This window comes from Seriola aureovittata, chromosome 9, assembly GCF_021018895.1.
Source record: "Seriola aureovittata isolate HTS-2021-v1 ecotype China chromosome 9, ASM2101889v1, whole genome shotgun sequence".
Lineage (NCBI taxonomy): Eukaryota > Metazoa > Chordata > Actinopteri > Carangiformes > Carangidae > Seriola > Seriola aureovittata.
This window is the reverse complement of record NC_079372.1, coordinates 14,022,601-14,047,145: the sequence shown is the minus strand read 5'-3', so window position 1 is coordinate 14,047,145 and position 24,545 is coordinate 14,022,601. Positions and strand designations below refer to the sequence as shown.

At 40.1% G+C, this 24,545-nt stretch overlaps 2 protein-coding genes across 2 annotated transcripts; both read right to left on the bottom strand.

Moving 5' to 3' along the window:
• Positions 1 to 6: 6 nt before the first annotated feature.
• Positions 7 to 9,638, bottom strand: plp2b (proteolipid protein 2b). The gene is made up of 5 exons (XM_056385477.1): positions 8,907 to 9,638; positions 3,738 to 3,893; positions 3,548 to 3,646; positions 2,403 to 2,499; positions 7 to 2,265 (listed from the first exon to the last, which is right to left on the bottom strand). Exons 1-5 carry the CDS (start codon positions 9,003 to 9,005, stop codon positions 2,252 to 2,254), a joined length of 465 nt encoding a protein of 154 aa, XP_056241452.1. The 5' UTR covers positions 9,006 to 9,638; the 3' UTR covers positions 7 to 2,251.
• A 1,157-nt stretch (positions 9,639 to 10,795) lies between these two features.
• Positions 10,796 to 24,475, bottom strand: sypb (synaptophysin b). The gene is made up of 7 exons (XM_056385474.1): positions 24,382 to 24,475; positions 22,900 to 22,965; positions 16,619 to 16,743; positions 15,975 to 16,173; positions 15,682 to 15,873; positions 15,282 to 15,594; positions 10,796 to 13,054 (listed from the first exon to the last, which is right to left on the bottom strand). The coding sequence occupies exons 1-6, from the start codon at positions 24,397 to 24,399 to the stop codon at positions 15,313 to 15,315; spliced, it is 882 nt and encodes a 293-aa protein (XP_056241449.1). The 5' UTR covers positions 24,400 to 24,475; the 3' UTR covers positions 10,796 to 13,054; positions 15,282 to 15,312.
• Positions 24,476 to 24,545: the final 70 nt, after the last annotated feature.

Genomic DNA, 24,545 nt, shown 5'->3' with positions numbered 1-24,545 from the left:
TAAATGTTAAGTAAATACACATAACACCACTTTATTAGGCAACATATTCACAAACAAACTCTTTTGAGTCAAACTGAAACAGTTTCCACTTTTATCTTGAAGGTGCGGTCGCTTACAGCCATCCTGACAGGACCTATGTAACTTGACGAAGCTTCAACTTTACCTCCTGTCCCAGACTTGAACACAAGCAGCAAACTGACCCAAAGTTATGGATTTTACTTCACCTTGGCTACAAGGAAGTTTACCGCCTACACACAAAACCCTCTCAATTGACTGCTTTATAAATCTGACCTACATATTTTGATTCATACCAAAATTAGTCTTTATTTATCCATATGCAGAGTCTGGTTCATCGTGGAAACATTGAGCATGGGAGGAGTCGGCGACGGTAGTTTTTTTAAACTTATGAATAAATAGATAATAAATAAATGAATAAGTAAACAGGTTGACAAGGGAACAAAGCAATACAAATTTGTTTGGGAGAGAGTTATTACTGAAGCCGGGCTGCTTCAGCAGCAGCAACATGGGAATTAGTTTGATGACAGTCAGTATGACCCCAAACAAAGGATTATGGTTCCACTGTAGGTCTTAAAATGGGTAATACAGTGGTTATTGCAAATGAAAGGCAGCAGCGCCATGGCGGAAAACAAAGTAGGGGAGGATTTTTTTTAAAACGCAATGTAATCTCAAATTGAATAGAGGGGAACAGCGTGTATAACTGCGAGATAATTTTTTCAGATGAGATTAGAGAGCAGAGATGCTGCAGCACAAGGTCAGTGAAGATCCTGGCAGGGATTGTGTGAAAACGTAGTAATTCCTGATCAAATCTGAAAACCAACAGCCTGATGAGAGACTGAAGCCAACGCCCTAATAACAATGTTGATATTTTTCACTGTTAATTCCCCCAGTAACTGATGAGGCAGGGGCTTTTAACAAGCAAGTCATTTCATTTAATGAATGTCAGTCTGCCTCCATCTAGTGGCAATCTGATAGAAGACAAGTTAGGCCAAACATCCAGAAACATGCAAGCAAAGGAAGTTGTTGCTGTAAAGCTGTTGTTTAACACCAGGATTGTGCAGTGTGGGAGATTAGTGTACAATTTAAGCCACAAAACAGATTTTCTTTGCAGTAACAATGGCTTTTATTTCCCAAAGCATGGCTGCTTTGAATATTGAAATTACAAACTCGTAAAGCCTGTTAGAAAAAAATAAAATAAAATAAGGCAATGTTTTAGTTGGACAAATAACCACCAGGAACAGTTACACAACATATTAAAACTGTGATATTCATATAATAAAATTTCAACTGTGATTTTTCTTTAGAAATTATTTTTTTCTTGATCTGCCATATGCATTCAAAAAATATTATAATAAAACTGGACTTTACTACTGGACTGTAAAAAGTGACAGCAGAGAAACATTCTGCGCCTTAACAATGTGTTACAAATGTACGAAAAAAAACCAACCTGAGCAAGAATCAAAGTAGACAGGTAAAAGTGGAGGATGACACTAACTCAAATAATGAACATGTGGTTGATGTTTAATGGATGTCTACAGATCCTAATGATCCTGATCAATGAAAGAAGGCTCCTTGAAATGTTTAGGATTCAGGAATAAAAGATGAATAGGATGAAGGAACTGGTTACTGTGAATGAGACTTAAAGGAACTGTATCACACAGGAAGCACTCTAAAGCTCAATGATTAAATAACAGAGAGGGAAATCTTTAAACCGCTGAGAAACCTCAGTGACAATACAGAAATTAAACTCAAGAAGAGCACAATTATGATGTTAAACAATTCCTAAAGCACCCATTCATGTGTCAGTTACTTCTTCGGTCCAAATGACAGTTACTACTTAATACAGCAGTGCATTAACAGTCGATGTGTATTAGACAAGCTACTTTACAACATCAACCAAAGTTTTATATTACCGGTTATCTACAGATTTCCCTTTGTAATGAGTGGTACATCGAGGGTGGACTAAACGTTTCTGAGGGGGCGTTTCATTGTGTGTAGTATGACACGCAGGCGCAGATGTACAGTACCACTCACTTTGGCTATGTCACCCTCCTCTCAGGTGCGGCTCTAAAACAAATCTCTTCACACCATACAGTGGCATTGATTAAACTGTGACCTGTTCATTTTACTGTCCATCGTCCTCTCTGCTCCACCCTTCTGTTAACTTCTGCACAAATGTCCTTTTTTGTTCTTCTGCTGCATTCTTGACAGAGGTACGTGTGTCTTGGAGTGTTTAAACTCTGTCATCTGCAAAAAAAATAAATACATTTTTTAAAATCAGACATTGGAGAAAGAAAGTTGTTCTACATAGGAAATAAAGCAGATTATTGTCATCAGCAGCATATTTTGAGAGTATCATGAAAGTGAATGTGTGTCGCTCTCACCGGTGGAAGCTGCTGTGTGCTGCCTGGTGCTCTTGATTTGCAGGAAGATGACGTAGGTATCATACGCAAACAACAGACCAGCGATCAAACCAAATACCTAAAAAACAACAACTCAGGATCAGAATCACAATGATAATCCCATTCACTGGTCACATAAAACACCACTTTTGTGATTAATGCAAACATTCAAATGGCAATATGTGAAAATCCTGTAACACAGTTAAATACCACAATAAATCTCTCATACGTTACACAGTTAAGCAAAGTGAAGACTACAAGACTTTCAAAATGTCAGAACTTCTGTCCCGTTCACACCTCTCTCATCTGAGAATGCACAAACTACAAAACTGTCTCCGATGTGGTGAACCGATTACTATAACATCACACTTTGAGAAATCCCCAACTGGAGAAATGACTGTGATATTTAAAAAAAAAAAAAAAAGGAATGTGAAAAATTACTATGGGGCAAAGTTGCATCAGTTGTTCATGTGTAGACATGATGCGCTCAGTCTCAAGTACATGTGGAGTATGCATAAACAAAAGAACAGGCATAAAATTAGCTCATTTACACAAGCCACAAGGAATGTTGTGGTGGGAAAAGAGACGTGAAATTTACCTTTAATCACTACAACTCTCTCTGACATCCGACACCACACAATTAAAACTGAATAAACTAATAATTGTAATAAATACGACAAAAAATAGAAAGAATAAGAACAATACTATTGAATATCATGAATTAATCATTCAATAAACAACAAAACATGGATGGATGCTTGTATGATTCAAGCCACTGTGTTCTTCATTTTTTCTCAGATTCATCTCCAGCCTGTTTTTGGCTTTGATAAAATCAAACTCATTTGAAAACTGTCATAGCGTTTGGGACAGCTCCTGCTTGAACTAGAGGACCTGTGGTGATTTATTGTGGTTATTTATTATGAATTATTGTCTCAGTTGGGAAGAAATCTATCTGCAACAGGCAAACTGTTAACACTTGACTTAAACAGGAAGGAAGCGTCAGAGAGAGTTACGTTGATATGCTTCTTATGAATCATGGTTGTCAAAACAAACAATGAAACTTGCATGATTATAAAGTTTCAGAATTCAGTTGAAAACTCAGGCTGAGTCACAAGGGCTTAACTGACCCCGCCTGCGATACGAGCGCCATCCTGGGACCCTCCGATGATACAAATCAGAGAAGTGATGATGTAAAGTACAGCACCAATACCAGCACGGAAAAGATCCTGCACAAAAGAAGGAAGCAGACGATGAAACATTGTGCAACTAGTGTACATGTGTTTGTGCATGTTGGTGGCAAGAAACATGAATACTCACACTCCAGACCCAGTTGACCACTTGGATCTGCTTGTCCAACTCCATCATGAAGATCCCGAAGAAGACAATAGCGAAGATCATCTCACAGATGGCCACAGCGGAGTAGCCTCCATACGTAGATGCAGCATAGCAGATGAGGACGATTAAACTGAGAACCTAAGGGTGATAAGAGGGAAAGTGGGAGGTGGGAAAAACAATAAAGAGAGAATGTTGATTTTGATGATGAAAATATCCCAGAAAGAAAACTAACAGATTCTGCCTAAATTCCTCCTGTGTGTTAGACATTGACACCTCAATGACTTGATTAAAACAGTTTGCAAATCAGCTGCAATTAACCTGACAGAGGACTGGTCATCTCAATGCCCAGTAACAGTAAAAGATCTGTGTCCACTAAACAGCCGAGGCCAGTCAGACAGTAAATCACTACGACAAAGCCAGCATTGTTTCATTTACTCCAACCAGTTCACAATTCAACAACCACATAATGTTAACCATTTTTGTCAAGAAAAAAAATTTTCTACGCAAATAAACAAAGTGAGACAACTGTACGGATCATATTGCACTCCGCCAATCGCACGCTGCTTTCTTGTTAGATTTACAGTGAGTGTTTGCTCCATCTAGGTCGTATCGTTCCATATGAGGGTAAAAAAAAAAAAGCAGTGAGCATTTTTCTCAGTAAATTCCACTGAAATGCTGCCAATGTGGAAAAATCATAAACTTATGCAGCCTACGGCTCAGAGGCCTGTTGTTGTCAAACTGTGTGGGTAGATGCTCTCACACAACAGTGACATACCCTCACTGGACACTTCATTAGGAGCACCACACTAATACTGGGTAGGGCCTCCATTTTGCTCTCAAAATAGCCTCAGTTCTTTGTGGCATGGATTCCACAAGATGTTGGAAACTTTCTTTTGAGAGTCTTCTGCAGATTTGGCAGCTGTGAATCTCCTGTTCTACCACATCCCAAAGGTGTTCTACTGGATTCAGATCTGATGACTTGGGAGGCCACTGAAGTACACCGTGGCATGGTGCACTGTCATGCTGGAAGTAGCCATTAGACAACGGAAAATTGTGGCCATAAAGTGAAGCACATGGCAAGCAACAAAACTCATATAGGTGGTGGCATTTTACCATGATTTAATGGTATTAAGGGGCCCAAAATGTGCCAAGAAAAAATTCCCCACACCATTATACCACCACCAGGCTGGACTGTTGACACAAGGCAGGTTGGGTCCATGGATTCATGCTGTTGACACCAAATTCTGTTCCTACCATCTGCTGCCTCAGCAGTTATCCAGACTCATCAGACCAAACCACACCTTTCCAGTCTTCAACTGTCCAGTTTTGATGATCCTGTGTCCACTGCAGCCTCAGATTTCTGTTCTAGGCCGACAGGAGTGGAGCTAGAGGTAATCTTCTGCTGTTGTAGCTCATCCATCTCAAGGTTCTACATGTTGTGCATTGGGAGAAGCTTTTCTGCTCACCACAGTTGTAGACAGTGGTTAACTAAGTTGCAATAACCTTTCTGTCAGCTGCAACCAGCCTGGCCACTCTCCTCATCTGGCACCAGCAATCATGTCAGTAAAGCTCCTAACTTGTATCTGCATGACTTTATGCATTGCACTGCTGCCATCTGATTGGCTGATTGCATAAGTGCATGGATAAGCAGGTGCACAGGTGTTCTAATACAGTGAGTGTATGCCAGCTGCGAAAGAGTGGAAAGTTAGTCCTAAAGCCTTTTTAAGTCTAACAATTTCATGTACAATAAGACACTAAAGAGCATTCACCACAGACAAATATTCAATTGACTAAAATGTAAAACAAGGAAAATCCACAAATTCTCACATTTGAGAAGCTGGAACCATTAAATGTATCACATTTTTGCTTGAAAAGTGACGTTAATGATTATTGTAATTGCTGATTAATTTTGTTGATCAACTGCCTGACTAATGGATTAATCAACTAATTGTTGCAGCTCTAATACAGCATATTAATAGTTATATTACATATATTTCTCATTTGTATCTTTGAACTTTTTTTTTTTTTGTTCTGCATTTCATTTTGTTATTCAAATTATTCTTTTTTGCACAATATCCTTTTTGGCAAAGAGTATGTCACCCTGAATTTCACTGCACATATATCAGCATGTGACCTTTTGTAAAAGATGTAATTATATCATCTGTAATTACATATAACCCATTTATCTGCATTGCTTTCTTGTGATATAGTTTATTCTTGTAACGCTTACTAAATAAAACGGATCTGATTCTGATGTGCGTTTAAAAAAAGCACGCTTTGCACATTGCAGTGTTTTATTCTCAGACACACACAACTCAGTGGCAAGTGTCAAATCACTGCAGTCTATATGATACACACATGATCTAACTGACTCGACACCAGCCCTGCATCTGTCACTGCTGCCTCCCCTTCCCTTCACCCGCAACTGTTACACAAACGCGCAGCGAGCTAGATGCATCAGTAGTTCATGTGTTCTCGAGACTGGCACAAACTGCCTCTGTAGAGTAGCGGGGTGGCCGAGCCCAAGGCCCTACACAAAGGAGGCTCTATTCAGGCCGGAGCAGGCTGCTCTGAGGGCAGCAGCCGTCACACAGAGAAACACCCACTACACGAGTCCCTGAGAACAAGAAAGGCTCTGAGATGTCGACACCTTTATGTTTTCCACACAGCGGCGGATCTGTTTGCATGGCTCAGCTTTAAAAGATCCCAACTAGGATCTATTCACATCAGTATAATGAGCTGCTCTTTTAACCTGACCGGAGAGAAATTGTTGTGAACTGTTGGCTAATTATAGTCAGCAGCAACATGAGAGCCAAGAGGTAGTCCGTTGTGCAGAGGCAAACCAAACAGCAACAGTTGCTAAGGAAGTCACTTACATTTTGAGGCGGTTTTTAGCGCTTTCTGTGGCTCACTAAAGTGTGTACCATGTGTGTTCACGGGAAAACGGAAAGTTTGGTTCTATTTCATCACTCCTCTTGCTCAATGTCTACTCATTTGACTCTTTCCCTCTACTTCCCTCAACTTATTTCTCTTTGGCCCTTTCTTCTGATTAAGAATCTTCTAAAAAGGGGAAAACCAAACAAGAAATGGTTTCCAGTCCTGAGACAGTGTGATCTCTTCATATTCATAAAACTAACAGTAAGGTGGAAGATTAACTCAGTGCATGACTCATCCCCCACTTATCATTACTGGCTAAGCTGTGCTCAATGACAAACAGAAATTTGCATTACATGGGTGTGACTGTGACCTGTATGCTGTTCTCCCGCTTCAAAATGTTCAAGTACGGTCATGCCTCTGACGGAGAGTAAAAGAACGGAGAATAACTTTAGCTGTAACCTGGCAAGGCACGGAAAAACCTTGCTGTCAAAACTTGCTGAGAGTGCATGAAGTCAAAAATTGCATTTTTCCATTAGGCATTTGGTTCACTAGCTGGAAGATTTGAAAATCAGAATTCCTGGTTTCCTGGGGGTTAAATATCCTATTTCCTATTATATTGCACATAATGAGCAGTAATGACATTTGATTTCCTGTTTCGCTCCCACAGCCCTCTCCCTGCACTGTAAACTATTTCAGACATCCAACATCACAGATGACTTCCTTTAGAGTGGAGTCCTGAGTGGGAGAGGAAACAACAAACTATCGAGTGTGTCCAGTGAAGCATTTAAGATATCCTTGAATGGCACACCAGAGATGTGTGCTAAGCAATTCACACATTCTTTGCTCCCGGGGCCAAACTTCACACACGGCCTGGAATTTCCATTACATCCAAAAAAAAAAAAAAAAAAAAAAAAAAAAAAACTTTGGTGGACCACTGACCACGAACATCTGAGAGCCTGCTTTATAATGAGCTCACTGAGTTATGAGGGCTGAGCTTTTCATCACTGATACAAAGTGCTTTCCTCAGTTTTGGAAACTTGGTGAGTAATAATGCTGTTGAACAGTAACATTTTCAGTGCTTTGTAGGATACTGTGAGATATGTGATAATACTCCACTGCATGTGCACGCTGAGAACCTGAAGAAGTATTCAAATCATTTACTTAGGTTAAAGAAGCAATATAGCAAACTATAAAATGACTCAATTACAAGTAAAAGTCCTGCATTATAATTGAGGTGTTGATATGCAAGTGGTACTGAAATGTTGTCGTTGATGAAGGTGGAGCTAATTTTTACTCTTTCATGTACTGTTTTGCGGTTTAATTTGTAACAGCGCATCATATTTTAGAACTGGATCATATATTTTGTGTGTAAAAATCTAAAAGCACAACATTTGCCTTTGAAATGTTGGGGAGAAAAAGTACAAAGGTGCAGAGTAAAGCACAAGTACCTCCAAACTGTACGTTACTTAAGAAAGTTACTTTGGTAAGTGTATGTAAAGAATTTAAGGTCAAAGTGACTCATGTGTTAAGAGAGCACACCACTGTGAAATGCAAACAAAGGCAATCATGTGAAAATGCTAGTCAAGGACAGAATAAATAAAGAAGTTTTCCCAGAAAGGATGTGTTCATACTTTCCCGCAAACCTATTTATCAACGAGCCTAAGGCGTTGCTTTGGTGTTTCTACTCCTCTGGTGTGCAAGATGTGCAATGATGTTGGGGGGTGCGGGGGTGTGTCACTTTATGACCTTTTATACTAATAGGAATGTAATGTTCATTGCAGTTGCATTTTCTCCTCCCCATATTTGGGCTACTACCTCTCTGCCTACAAATAGTATACAGCCTGAGGTAATGAGGAGAACAGCGAGATGCCTGACAACAGTCACTGGGCTGAGTTAACCCATATAACCTTTCATCTGCCGTTAGCACTCAGCATTTGGCTCTTTGGTGCCGAAATGAGAAAACAGTGGAGCACATGTGACAGGTGGGACTCCTTAACCTCTGCTCATGATCCCTCAACCCCCACGCCACATGCTTTTCATTCCCTGCTAACCAGACTGCCTTTGAAAATGAGACACTTTTGAAGAAGAAAGCATTTGTGAAAGAAATTAAATCAATAACAACCACCGAGGCTACATTAACCCACTTTATAAAATACTGATTAGCTGCAGGCTAGTTAAGCAAACGTTACACAGACCAATTACAAACATTCATTTAAAAAAAAAAAAAAAAAAGCTGCACAGTAGCTCAAAGTTACGTCAGGTCAGTGAACTTACTATTTCTGCTGCGAGGATAAACCCTTTCTGGGTCCTCAAGTAACTTTTCAGCTTCTCCAGGCAGTTGGCACCAGAACTGGACGCGTTTGTATCAGCCATTCTTTAATAACTAACTTATTATACCAGCAGTGTGTCGTTTAAGAGCCTTATCGCCAACCGACGAACAGCTTCTGGTATAAAAACTTTCGTCTCGAAAGCAAAAGTCCCAGTTGTTGTTGACTGCTGCTGCTCCCGCTCAAGCTAGCTGAACGTTGTTGTTTTTTTTTTTTTTTTCTCCCCAGTCCGATGAATCAACTTCTCCGATGAAAAGTCCGGGTGTAAAGCCCTGGTTGATCTTAGTCACTGCCACAGCAGCTCTGTGGAAACTCTGCTTTCTCTTCCCGAGGAGGGAGGGTGGAGCTCAGGAACTGACAGAGGGGCGTTGGCTCCCATTGGTCTCAGGAGGAGCCGCTGCTGAGCTGCCCTCATGCCTTCAGGGGCCACTCGGAAACTCCACAACTCTTAAGATCTGTGGCAAAAAGTGACGTTTCGTGGATGTTCCTAGTACTTGTTGCCCCACTGGTGTTTTCAGTTTTCATAGTTCTCATTGAGGTGGCACAACAAGAGCCTTTTCTCTACACGGAGGTTAGATTATGATGAGTGTCTGTGGCCAAACTGTGTGTATGTAGAATAAACCCCTGATAGTTTGTGGATGTTCAGGAAATAAGGGAGGAACAGCACCATTTTATTTTTTATCTATTAGCATTATTTTGTATCAATAATAATAATAATAATAATACCTCTGGCCCATGGAACAAGCAATTCACAAACAGAAACACAGCAAGATAAAATAAACAATATTTTATGTGAAATGTGGAAGTGTTATTAAGACAGTAGTATTTTTAGATTGTTATATTGGTAAGAAAAAATAAGTAAATGATCTCAGCATTTCTTCCCCCACTAGTATAGAGTACTAGCCGAAAATATACTTAAAGTATCACAAGAAAAATCAGTCATTATGTCATGTATCATAATATATATCATTTATATAAATATATCATTTTATAAATTATATTATTCAAATATCATTGTTGATACATTAATGTGTAAGTGACATTTTAATGTTGTAGCTGGTCAAAGAAAAACCCTTTTTAACAGATTTTTATACTGATAGGTAGTTTATTCTATAACAACATATATTTTATACGCTGATTATGATTTTGCATACAGAATCAGTAAAGTAAAAACTACAGACCAAATAAATGTAGTGTAATGTGCGTACACTATATGCCTCTAATTTATATGCAAAGTGAAGTAAATGTACAGTTATATTATTTTCAACTGTGTGGATTTACAGTCTGTCTGAGACAGCTACTGATGTAAGTGAAGTGAAGTGGGTTGTAAATTTGAATAGACAGTGAGACGTCTTTACGAGAAACTTATTTTGGAAAGGCAACCGTATCTGCTTTGGCAACAACAGCAAAAACTGATAAGACCAGAACACTGATAACATAGGCGTCGACCTCTTTGTATGCACGTATTAACCCAGTTTGACATAAAATTATAATATATGATCATCATTAATTGCTATGGGTTTATTATATCCAGTGATGTCTTCGTAGAAACATTAGCAGCTGTATAATAGAATATTTTAACTATATTTAACACCTTAATTCAATTACCAATAGGAAGTACCAAACAGAGTCCTCACCTAATTGGGCCAAACCATAGACTGCAGACACTAACTTACATATTGATCCACAGCCTGCCGGAAATGGTGTTTAAAGGGCTGTTGCACTAACAAATATAGGCCAGTCAAGTAAAATACCTAAACACCTTTAGCATGTTAGAACCTTCTAATTATCTGAAGACTATATAGCACATTTTATTGTAAAAAAAACAAAACAAAACAACAACAATTGGTGTTTACTTTTACGATAATCTTTTTTTTTTTTTTACAGCATATTAATAAAACTGATTAACATTTCAAAAAACACTTTTAGTGAACTCAACTCAACCAAGAAAACAAAAACGAACAATCAACTCCTATGAACAGAAGTGCACATTTTAACCTTCAACAGAATAATTTCAAGTTTATTTCATTTTGTTTCACATGGATCCCATATAATAAGAAGTACAGCAGAATTCTGGAGAGTCTTGGATATTTTTTTTCTCTGACTTATCATTATCATAAATACTAATATGTATACATCATACACAATAAACACAGCACTATCCAAAGGCGTAGAGAGTATCACAAGACATCATTCACCACTAACAACAGAGTATATTTCATTTCAGCATATTTATAAGAGCTACGATGAAAGAGAGGAAGAGAAAAAAACAAAGGTGGGGCGGACTAGAGGAAGAGAGAAAGCCAGGTGCTTCTACACTGCCTGAATCAAAGAACCCTGATTTAAAAAACAAACAAACAAGTGAACCAAGGCTGTGCAATGGATTGATATACTGGAGATGGATGATACTCATTCTGATGAAGACTGTGGAAGCAAAAACTACCGATCAAGACACATCTCTTACCATTTGGCAAACACGATCTTGTATATCCAAACGGCGGTAGGAAGGGTGTATCTATATCTGGAAAGAAGTGATTATTGCAGCACTTGTGTGCTTTGAGTGGAATATAGCAGAGCTGCTGTATGTGCTGTGCAGTATCTACTGAGATGGATCAAACATACCACAGCATCACTGTTTAGTCTAATGCTTTCCTGCAGCTTAGAGCCTCGGCCTCTCAAACATGTTTAGGGATGCTTTAGGATATAAGGTGTAAGATGCGTGCAGTAAATTTGCTTGCCTTCAGAAAGAGAAGAGATAAGGAAGGATTGAGGATGCAGAAGTATCTATGGAGACATACTGTTCGGACCGCCTCGTGATAACGTATGTTTACCATGGCATAACCAAGGTCTTTAAAGTGTAAATGTACTTTATTCTCATTTTACCTATGGTTCATGTTAATGTGAGTTATGTAAGTCACTGATTACAGTGTGATAGAAACGCCAGTTAAAAAACTATATGACTCTGTCTTACAACTTTCTGGAACACATTAAAAGGCGATCAAAAAAACAGGAAGAGGTTCACTGACAAAATCTGTTGGATGCCTTTACATAAATCTGAACGAATAAACAAACACACGCCGCTAAAACTGTTGTTCTCTGCCCCGACTCACGATATTCATACTGACAGCACACTATAGAGCACAGCAAATATGGGATGCAACCATGCTCACTAATTTTCATAACCTTATATGCTAGTTTTGATTTTGTATGTCAGGATTCAAAATGTTCTGTGTATCATCCTCTCTCGACATTGATATTTGATGGAAAAATACATATAAAAACATAAATAAAGTTGAAACAACCTACTAATAGCCTTCTGGTATCATATATTCACTGCTACTACTATATATTACTCTTTTTCTGCTCACTTATATATCAGTAATTCTCTTCTGTTTTCCCTTCAACATTTGCAATCACATGAGAAAAAAAAAGAAAAAAAGATTTTCACAGATTCTGAGATGAATGCATAAAACCATCATTGTGGCATGAATAATCTAAGGGAATTGAAGGGCAAAGGCTAAACTATGTGAGCTCCTAAACAGAACCAAAGTAATTGCAATTGAATAACTCTGTGCTCAACATTTGTTGTATAACAACTAATATGGAGTGCACAATTATTCAACTGTGTACATGTAATCATACGTATATATCAGCATGTTGATATTTACACAGCACAGACAAATACATTCTCTCAAGTTAAATATTACTACAATATTTTTTTTCTTCATAAATGTCTTTTCCATTACAAGATTTCTCTTAAATGTTCGTCAACGAATGTTTTGGTATTTGTATTCAAGTTTTTCTCGTATAACCAAACAGACAATCCTCTGTTGTCTTCTACAGTTAAATACATCACGAGAATAAACATCATGTTACAGCAAAGACCCATTTCCCACTTTTTTTTACCCCCCCCCCCCCCAACCCCCTCCAGATCCTGCTCCCCATTGGTGCTCCCTTCCCCAGGACCCACCAGTTTCTGCCCTCCATGCCTGCCTCCCTCCGCCTGTCAACTCACAGATACACAAACAGACAAACTGAGGAGTGTGGAAATGCAGGTGGTGGTCAACAGCCACACTCCGAAATCACAAGGTCACCCTGGGAAGAAGGGAAAAAGAGTAGAGAAGCAAGAGACAGAGACAATATTAAACGAACAGAAAACGTATGATCACATAAATTACATGTTGAATATATAAGCAAAACGACGATTCAATAAATATGAGATATCACAAGCTGATATTGAAATTATTTTTGAAGTCGCAGATGGCACCTACTCTGTCATGATATTCAGCAAGTGTTACGTAACCACAGTCAAGTCAGAAAATGACATTGTATATATTCATATGTGTTATAGTTAGAGTTATACACATAGTTAGAAGTGTCCATGTTGTATTTTATATGTTATGTAATGTGTTGATCTATAATGTGTAAAAGTTCAAGGTAGTACAAGTTATTAGAGCGGGGACACAAACTGAAAAGCCCCATAAAAATTAATTCTGAAAACATCCTTAGTTATATTCAAACACTCAGTCACTGGACTGGCAACATAAGCAACCCACCTGCCATCACGTTTTTATTTAAAATGCTAAAATCTTATTGGTGCGTGGAAATACATGACAACACCTTTTCCCCATTGAGCACCTCCCACTTCAAACCAGTGAGAACAGCAGAGAGAAAAACAGAAATACAGAAATACGTGACGAGAAACAACCAAATGTGTTGTAACTTTGGCAGAAAGTTTTGTGGTCATGTAGAATCCCATTGGTCCTTGTGAAAAGATGACTGAGAAAGTAGATCTTCAGGACCTTCAAGTCATAAAATAAGGTATTCAGTTTAGAGAGATTAAAACCAGTGAACCCGATCCAATGTTGCTATAAACTCAGGCTGGACATTTCTAAATCTTTGAACACTGAGAGCAATTTTAACCAGTCAGGCTCAGTATTCTTCAGTACTCTTATAGTATCGAAACACTACATCAAAAAGCTCCCTCAGCCAGTGTTATTAGGTTTGTTACTGGGTTGCTGGGGAATAGAGGAAGCCATGACTAAATAGAGCAGGTATATGAATATAGCTTTACCGGATAACTGTAACAGGGGGATGCACCTGCTACTCAGCATAAAGACATGTTGTGTCAATGAACAACTGCTTTTCTTGTCAGGAAAATATAAATACAGGTTGTTTTTAAAGAATAGGTTGACATTTTTACTTTTTTTTTCATGTCTATTTACTGTATATAAAATAATGCTTTTTTTTTTTTAGAGTTAACAGTCGCTGTGATCGTTCCTCCTGACCATAAAGCCAGCTAGTTGCTAACTGTGTCTGTCCGTTGATTGGTGCTGAGCAGGCAGTGTGCACTGGGTTTTTGGAGCTTAGAGCTTAGAGCTTAAAGCTGTCTGCTGCAGGTGAAAATGATGCTATAGGAGCAGTGAGAGTGAAACCAAAAAAATAAAGTTGTAGGCCGGGACAGCTGACCAATACAGAGGAGATTCTTGTGATTATTCTCTGAAGTTTCATCACTATGAGCAACAACCCCTTCCACATTGTCATATTGTTTTCATCTTATCATTTGATAAATTATTGTTATTAAAAAATATTATATTATTATATAGCTGCTTTAAGTTCTGCTGACAATAATATGAGCTTTCAGCAGTAGACAAATCCAGTATCTTCCACAGTTAGAGTTTTTAGCTCAAAAGTCCCTTTTTGTGTTTCCCAAGACAGTTTTTTTTTTTTTTCAAAGGATAGAAATACAACAGAGGGAATCTCATATCAAAAAGACACTTACACACTCAGACTGGTAAAGCCTCAGATTTTGGCAACCCACCCGTTTACATGGGAATGACGTCAAGAAGGAATCTCCTCATGGCCCCTCAACTATCTAAACAAACAATCAATGCTGCTGTTTTACCAGTCTCATTTTGTAATATGTTTCTAAACGCAATGTCAGAATTTGCCGCTGAGATGATGAGAAAAAATTTTTCTACAAGAAGGTTCAGTCAGGTTACATGCTCTATTGAGCTAAAAAAGCCAGTGTTTGCTCATCAGTGACGTGTTAGGATGTGACAATGCATCCATATTTGAATATCATTCACGGGAGCAAAGAGGCTCAGGAAATGGTTTGTTTGTCATTTGCACAGCAATAATACCTCAACTCATTCTTGCCGATCATATGCCCAAGAGACTAACGGACCAAAATAGTGACATTAGAGTTCAGCTGATATTCAGCAGATACTGATATAAACCTACTGAACACTTAAATTAAAGATACGATTAGATCACTACCTCTAAGACATTCAATAATGTGATGTGAAGTCCATGCACTCACCATCCTACAACCGTGGTTTAGCTGGACAGGCTCACATTTGATTAGAGTAAGAGGTGGGCTGCTGCTCATAGCCCTGGCTGTAACCTCCTTCCTCATTGTAGCCTCCCTGCTGACCGTAGTCGGGCTGGTAGCCTCCCTGGGAGCCGGCGTAGGGGTCCTGCTGACCGTAGCCTCCCTGGCCGAAGGAGTCGGGGGCGGGCTGCTTCTCCTGCGATGGGACGTATGTTCCAGCGAAGGCAGCCATCCAGCCGGTCTCCTTGAAGACGAACCACAGGTTTCCTATCCACAGGATGAGGTTGATGAAGCCAAAAGCCTGTGGAGCAGAAAGGAGATGAGTGTTTGTTCTAGCAGAAATTTACTGTAACTGTTCTCACACAGCTCCTCAGTATCCAGGACCTACCACGGAAGTGTTGAGGCCGGAGACCTTGGGGTCGTAGACCTCACGGCAGCGATTCTCTTGTTCCTCACAGGCTGAGATAAATTTGATGACCTTCTCTGGATCAGTGTTTGTTTTCACGTCTGATAGGCCTTTAGCCCAAGCACATGAAGACACCAGCCACATGAAGGCAAATACCGCCGTCACAACAAAGTCCTGGGAATCAGCAAGACAAGAATTTTACTTTCACATTAAGAGTGTAGAGTGTAGTTAGAGGACTTGTACGCCAAGAAGGTATAAGAGGTAAATGAACTCACGATCTGGGCCCCTTTGGTGTTTTCACGGTACTTCTCCAGCATGAAACAGTAAACAGCGAGGGCTGCCATGGAGTAGAGGAAGGAGAAGACACCGATGGTGACGAAGAACTCAGCTGAGGAGGAGTAGTCCCCAACCAGGAATAGACGCTCAGACTTTCCTTCCTTGCAGGTGGGGGCATCAAAGTAAACCTGATGGAGTCTGAGAACAGCAAGAGAAGGAGAGACAGAAATTAAATGATGAAAGTGCAAGAGGAGCAAAGGAAAAGATACAGTTGTACATGTGAATACAATGTGTCTCTTATATTTATTTTAGGTATGTATTTGTGTAAAGATTAGTTAGGATCTGTATATTTAAGGAATAGTGTGACATTATGGGAAATGCTATAATTTGTTTTCTTGGGAGGATTTAGATGAGAAGATCATCTCATGTCTGTCTGTACATTAGCTTAGCTTAGCATAAAGACTGGAAACAGGAGGAAACAGCTAGCCTGGCTCAGTCCAAATCATATCCAAGTCACATCTTCTTAATCCATATTATAACTTGTTACTTTAACACATGGGTAGCCAATTATTTTATCATTATTTCTCGAAGAGAGGCAGACTAGCTAGTTTTCCAGTGGAGACAGTGAAGACAGAATACATACCTGAATGGATATTCAAATTCTACTTCTATGCCCAGGTCACTCTCCGACCGGTTTTTACACTCCACGCTCATCTTGAACATGCCAGAGTAACTGCCACATGTCGAGAAGGCGAAGATTGCAAAGATCTGCAGGAGACAGAAGAATGAAGGCACCAGTCAGACAAACCGGGAGAAACAGAGAATACTCAGAGCGATTTGTTTTTTTATGTCACACTTTCTTCCCTGACTCACTGATCACATACAATCTTTATATTCCAGTTCAGCTCAGATGATGTAACCGTGTAAACAAAGAGCTAGACTGTAAAACAGGTGACAGCTCCATTTCCACTGAAAGCTGCAGACTCTGCTTTCACCACCTGCAGTGTCTCAAGCAGACTGACGTCTCCACCAATCATGGTGAGCTGCTGAAAAATGCACACAGAGTGCAGATCAATGCAGCGTTATCACCAGGTTACACAGCAAGGCCCGTACCTGTTGCCATGGTTACCATTACTTTTGGTTGATGTGGCTTTCCTGCAGATGTTTTTATAGTATTTGTTTGTACTTTGTGGTACAAGAGTGACAGTGAATTCATTCAGAGTCTGTTAATTCAGGTACAAACGGCTCAGTCGTGTTCCCCAGCTCCCGCCTCTTGTCGCGTAAACAGCGCAAACAGAAATGCATGGAGATAAACTCACACTCTCACGCCACACACACACACACAAACACACACACAAACTCACAGCAGATTAGGCACGTCAGACTATTTTTACCACACCCTCCCTACGCTGCAGGCCAGATCCGATTGGATGGAAAATCCAGCTATTAATCTGACTGAGGTGCTCTACCATCTGTCACCAAATACTCAACTACAAGCGATTGTACAGAGTCACAACACACACACACACACACACACACACACACTCAGAGCCACACCCACACACGTGAGCTTGCACACACAAATACACAAAGGAATGTCACCTCCTTCTTAAGTCTAGTCTTGTAGTACAGTCTACCTGCTGCAGGCATCAACACACTTAACTATTTACAGTAATCTTTAAGCTAATGTGAGTCAGAGGCTCATTTGTTGGATTTACACACAGTGGCCGCCTAGAGCGAGCCTCATTGTGATCACTTTTATTCATCCTCCTCTCCTCCTGCAGGTCTATTTCATATTTTAGAGTATCTCCCATCATCTCGAACACCTTCTCTCACTGTCGTTGCTAAAAGGCTAATCAACACGTATTAGTAATCAATGCAAATGGCTATAAACATGATGAAAGTTGCAGCGTTAGCTCATTACAAATTTGAAGAAAGAAAATCAAGGAAAAAAAGTAATTTGCCATCTGGAGGGTAAATTTACAGTTATAATCCACCCTAAAATACAAATAATGTTATAATATTTTTACAATCTTAGCTGGAAATACAGAAACTCAAATCTTCAGAACATTTAAGCTTCGTAATGTTTTTATGGCTGCATTCATGAACCACCAAATATCACTCTAATTTCAAATTGGCAGAGAGTCTCAACTCTGCTGTATCAACCTTAAAAGAATCAAGTTCGAGGTAACAAATGCAAAAACAAAAAGACAAGGCTGAAAAATGTGAGTTGTGTTTTCCCTTTGAAACCCATATAACAGGATGTACTGCAGCAGCAGCTGCACAATCGATCAATACCTACAGCACATGCAGTGTATCACGCCTGCAGTGTCGGCACAATCCTTCACACAGTGCGTATAATGGTATATTTTATCCATTGTTATTATGAGGACGTTCAATGGTTTAAGAGCCCCCAGTGTCCATATCATTCTTTCCCTATCCCTCTTGAGACAGCAGTTCAGATTTCATGAGACAGATCAATATGGAGATCAACATTTGGTGCCCCAGCTGTACGTTTGGCTTTCTTGTCATCTTCTTCTTCTTTTGCGGTGGCGTTTTGAAGAAAAAGAAAATTCACTCTAATGAGAAAGAAATGATTAAACCACACTGCTGCTTCATCTTAATCACCCTAAAGTGATTTGAATCACACTGATATGACGTGAGGAATTAATCGAGGGAGGCAGCACATTTACTTCTAGACCGAAATGTAGCGTTTTAGAACATTATTTCCTTGTTATAACATAAAATACAGACCCTGATGTAAATGTATAATAAGGTTAAAAAATGTAGGAATCATCACTTGTGCTGTCATGTTTAAATATAATGAAACACGTGTCAAAGTAAAGTAAAAGGAGTCTGCAGCCATCTCAGCAGCTCTGTGAGACATGAGCTACATGCTAATGTCAGCATGTTTACCATCTTACTTTAGTGTGTAAGCCTGCTAACATTTGCTAATTAGCACTGAACACAAAGCACAGCTGAGACTGATGGAATGTTAGGGTCAAGATAATTTTGATGATGATGGCGCTAGATAAAAAGTCAGGGGATCACATTATTACAATTCATTCTGGGGGGTGGGGGGGCATGAATGTGTGTGCTACATTTCACAGCCACCCAATAGTTTTGGAGACATTTTACTCCAAAGCACAAATGTCAGCCTTATGATGGGCGTGTCATTGTGTAGGAACCATGAATGACTAGAAGTTCTTAATATATTTCAGTCTGGACCAAAGTGGTGGACTGACCAACACTGCCCATCCCCTAGAGCCACACCGCTAGCATGGCTAAAAACCAGTAGCATCATGGAAACAGAATCGTAAAAAGACGGCACCGTGGCACAATTGAGAGCTGTACTTTTATGGTGACAGATGAGTGGAGGGAGGGGTGAAGGAGGAGGAGGAGAGGCACAGCCAGGCTGAGAAAAGAAATGGTGGCACACTGAGTGTTAAGTGCCATGGTAACACTGCTGGCAGCATCACACAGTGAGGAGGCAGAAGCTGGTTTCTACCCCTCCTGGTATGCTGGATGGTTGTCAGCTCTTCTGTGCCGAGAAGATACATAATCCTACACAGACAAACAATCTGTCTGCTACTGCTTTTCTTTCTCTGTCTCTATCCATAAAAACTGATCCATACATAAATAAAAGTAAAAGTAGTCAGTATTAAAGCCTGATTTTTCATATTTGGGAATTACCAAAATCAAAATGATATTTCAGCTAATATATATATATATTTTCTTTACATAAACACAAACACATGAATAAAACAGTTCACATCATAAATAGAGATTGCTGTATGCATAGTATCTATGTTCGGACTCATATCTGTAGTGACTGTACTGTACTGTATAGCATCATATTAAAAAATTAAAAATACATGCCAGCATTTAGCCAAAACCACAAAAGTGCAAAAATAAACACAAGCTGTGTAAGCCTTCATGGGAGGCCCTGGAGTAATAACCACAGAGAGTGCCTGTACAGCAAAAGCCCCCTGAGCTACAACAAAATCAACAGCCTTTATTACACATTAGGGACTGCACCAAAGTGAATAAGGCTCTCACTTCATGTTCTCTCAAACAGCCATTTTATTTTTGCCGGGTGTGAGTCAGAGAGTGAAATTTGAATGCGGATGAAATTCAACATAGTAGTGCCATCCTGTAGCGGCAGAGGCAGGAGACTTGTTTGCCTACTCTGTGGTCGAGCACTACATCAGCTGTATCTGGGAACTCAATGTCTTCCAACATCCATCAAATCTAGGCTTTGTCAGCACTATTCCCCAGAGACAGGGAGAGAGAGAAAGAGAGGGAGAGAGAGACAGGGTGGGTGAGGTGAGGTTGGGTGAGGTGGGGTTGGGTGAGGTGGGGAGGGGAGGGGAGGGGAGGAAGCTACATGTTTCACACATACAAGATGTTGCTTAAATCTCACACATTTAGTGAACACTTGTGCTGAGACGCTTTCACAGATTCCTGTAATGCTCAGATGTAGAAAACAAGATCTCACACCTTCAACCCACATACATGACTGATCCAAAGAGATCCAGTCCATTTCTATAAACTATTATGTCTCACTTCTGACAAATTGCTGCTTTGTAACATGAAGGCTGCTAAAAAAACAAAAAACAAAAAAAAAAAGGTTTGTTTGTATTACACATAAACATTTCTTTCACTGCTGCCTGTTTCCACTGAATCCTGCTTTAAGAAACTGGAAAAATACTTTTGAGGGGTGGCTCCTCTCTCCCCTCCTGAAAACACTGTGTTGCTGGTGGTGCATGCCCATATTAATCCAGAAAGAGCAGCAGCTCCAGCAGCTCCTCCTCTAGACTGACGCTGAGGCACGCAGGCCCTCTGACAGATGATTCATGGGCCCTGGCTTCCTGAGCGTGGCTGCTGATTGGTGGTTTGCTTGCTGTGACCCAGGGAGGCCGTGATGAGGTGCTGGCACACTCACACAGCTCCAGGGAAGGACTACAGAGTCATGCGGTACACTCATGCCGCTGACTGTTCTCTGGTATATCTGCAGAATCCATTACAGAGCGGGGCTGCTTTGGCACGCACGTTTTCATCTGGGCTGTTATGTTCTCAGGCCGAGGAGAAGGGGTGTAGCTAAGAATTATGGGATTGGTGCACAAGAGAGGAACCCCCTCCTCACTTCTATGTTATCAAGAAAACATAGCTAATTAGATCTGAAAATGAGCATTTCATTATTGAAAGATCTATTGATTATTTTTGTGATTATGATTTTCACCAGCCCAAGGTGACCTCCTAAGGCAGCTTGTTTTGCTAGAGCATCAGTCCAAAACCCAAAGACATTGAGTTTATTGTTTCAACAATGACTAACATGATGAATCGATTATCAAAATAGTTGCTGATTCATTCATTTATTAACTAATTTTACTCACTCTGTGTTGATAACAATAACCGGCTGCTGTAACCAGAACCACAAACCAGTTCATAACATCATATCAGGGCTTTAACATAAGAGAAAGGAAAAGAAAAGACACTTGACTCCACACATCTGAGAGGCCTTCACTTAGCTGCGGGGTCTACACGGGTAATTAGTACCACTATTCCCACCACTGTGGTGCCCCAGCTGTAGAGGGAAAAAAACGGCAATAAAGAAGCACTGCTGTTAACCCTGCAGCTTGAACATGCTGCTGCTGCTGATGGAGGACAAACAGTGTGGATGACAACGTATAATATGAGGATATGTGCGAACATCCTTCATGTGTCATCTTCTAAAAAAAAAAAAAAAAACCCTAAAAATGATCTTGGATAGATGTACATGGATGTAACTAACAATTCTTGTCGTAATAGATCAATCTGCTGATTATCTTCTCGTTTGGTCTTTGAAATAACAGGAAATAGTGAGAACGGCCAAAGTAGTGTCAGTCAACAGACCAAAGCCCAAAGATATGGACTTTATGATTGAATAAGACAAAGAAAAGCAGTAACTCTTTACAATTGGAGCGTGGGAATATTTGGCACTTTATCTTGAAAAATGACAGTGAGTAATTGAGTAGTAAAATAGTTGCAGTAGCTGCTAATTTATTAATCAACTAATTGTTTCTACCCAAAATGGAAGTGGATGAATTAATCAGTGAAAGTCTGTGTGACTGTATCCCATCTGTAAACGTCCTGATAGGCACTATTTAATGACGCCCCCTCCCCCAATCCCCCAAAAAATAAAGAAAAGCAAAAAATCTTTCTCCTTAAGATGCAGTAGATCTATAATCCTCGAGCCAAATTAAATAAATAATTTATTTATTCTTCTATCTTCTTCCTCTATATACTAATATGTGAATAGATTGCTGGCTCCATCATCTGGTGGAGGAGACTGTGCACATCAAAACACATTAATAAACTGCTCTAGTATGCAGAGGTCACGTCCTCTGAGAAGCATTTGACAAATTGTCATTATATTCCTCGGTGAACTGACACTATGTTACTACATCAGTGACGTAATACATCCTGCTGGTGTCTCCTGCTCAGGGCTGCTGGGGCAGTGTCATCATCACAACCACCATCAGGATACAACAGACCCATCTGTAATAACCTCAGTTATTATTTGAAATTTTACTATTATTCATCTTTAGCCCTGAGGAGGAGTTCATGTTTCAGGAGAAAAAAAATAAAGACACGTGAAAATAAAAAGTGCTGATAGAGGCTTCAGCTGTGAAGCTTTTTTTCTAAGAGTGTACAGTCACATCCATTATTAAGCTCTGTGCAGCTTTATGACCTCTGTGTGACAGAAGGTCACAAATCTGTCAGTAAGAGACATGGCATTATTATTTAATGCAAACAACAACACTAGTCCCAAGCACTTTATCCTTATTAATATATCCTTCTTTTTGTTTTATTAAAATTGAAAATATTCATGCATTATTGCTATTCGTTGCAGTCACTGATAATGTAAAATTGATGACTTACCCACTGAAGAACTTTTATAAATCCCAAAGGTTGTTTGACTACCGTGAACTGCCCTTGGGCCACCAACTGTCAAAACACAAAAATCACAAAATCAGCTCTGGAGTTTTTTTTATTTTTTTTAATAACATTTTCATTTTCATGTCTCTCTCTCTGTGTGAAGTCTCGGTATACCAGACCAGGCGTGGTGATGATGATATGATGATGCTGATTAAAAAACATAAACCTAACTACCTCAGCCTCACAGCCCACAGGCCGGGCCCAGTGCTGGCACCTGCAGGTGTTTATTTAGCAAATATCTGCCTGTGAATAAAGTGAGTCAGCTGTCACAGCTGGTGCCTTTAGTGGCCTACTACATGCTGCACAACTACAGTATATTCATTTTGATATTGACTTCAAATGCTGGGTGTGTGTGTGTGTGTGTGTGTGTGTGTGTGTGTGTGTGTGTGTGTGTGTGTGTGTGTGTGAGTGAGTGTGAGAGTGAGTGAGAGAGAGAGAGAGCTCCTGCCAACATTACAATTACACAAAGCTGATTAACTGACTCTCCTCTCTGCTCTCTTGCCACACACCTCACAGCAGCCTTTTTTTTTTTTTTTAATTTGAGATTGATTTATGAGAAACGTGTGTAGCCGAGGAAGCTAAAGGTGGAGGCATTTGTGCGCAGGTGAATGCGACACCGCAAAGAAGGCGGTGTGTCCCTGTGTGCATCAATAAATGGCCGCACAGGAATAAGCAGCAGTGATAGGGATACTTTCACCCTGACGCTCGTTGTGTCTCCTGCCGCCACGGAAGCCAAACATCCATATTAAACAGATGACGCATGAACTGAGAGAAAGAAATAGTCATGTTCAGAGATTGGCAGCCTGATTGTCCGCTTATTTCCCGGGTTAAACCTTATTGGCTTTGTCACAAACCACACAGCTCTCTGAGAGATGAGCTGGAGCCTATAGTGGCCATAGAGATGCAGGAGACCGTTCCCTGTGTCGGGCCTACTGCGGCTATCCGAAAACACCGAGGCCTTGGAAATTAATCAAATTCCCGTTTGGTATCTTAGCAACAGCAAGCTAATTGAGACCTGAGCAATCTGAATCAATTAGCTCAATCTCTGGAGATGATAGGCCACATCCTCTCCCCTTACTTTGCTAAATGTCATTGCTGCAGCAGTCTGTGGACATCCTACATATTTTTTGGACTGTCAGCGGGCCACTCCACCACATCGACTGCAGCATCAGTAGTGGAAAATGATCCGGTTCCGTCGTGCTCTGTCGCGCCTTTACTCAAATGCATCCTTTTAGATAAATGCAACATTACTATTTCGACTCCAAGGGATAGAAAACGCTGCATTTCAACCTAAAGGTCGGCGGTTTGTGACAAAAATATCTTAATTCAAGCGCACGACAAAGGAAAATTAGCAAATTAAATAAATAGTCAGTCACCAAACGCAACTATAATGAAATAGATAATTTTCCCTCTCCAAAGCCTTACCTGGTTTGCAACATCCATCTTGGCCGCTTACTAGCTGATAAGAGGATCAGTGGGGCGGTGGGAGGGAGGCGTCTCATCCGGAACAGCCCAGGAGAGGAAGACGCCCAGGAGGAAGAGCCGGACTGCGTCACGAGCTGGTGCGAGGACGTGGGAAGCGTCGTGAC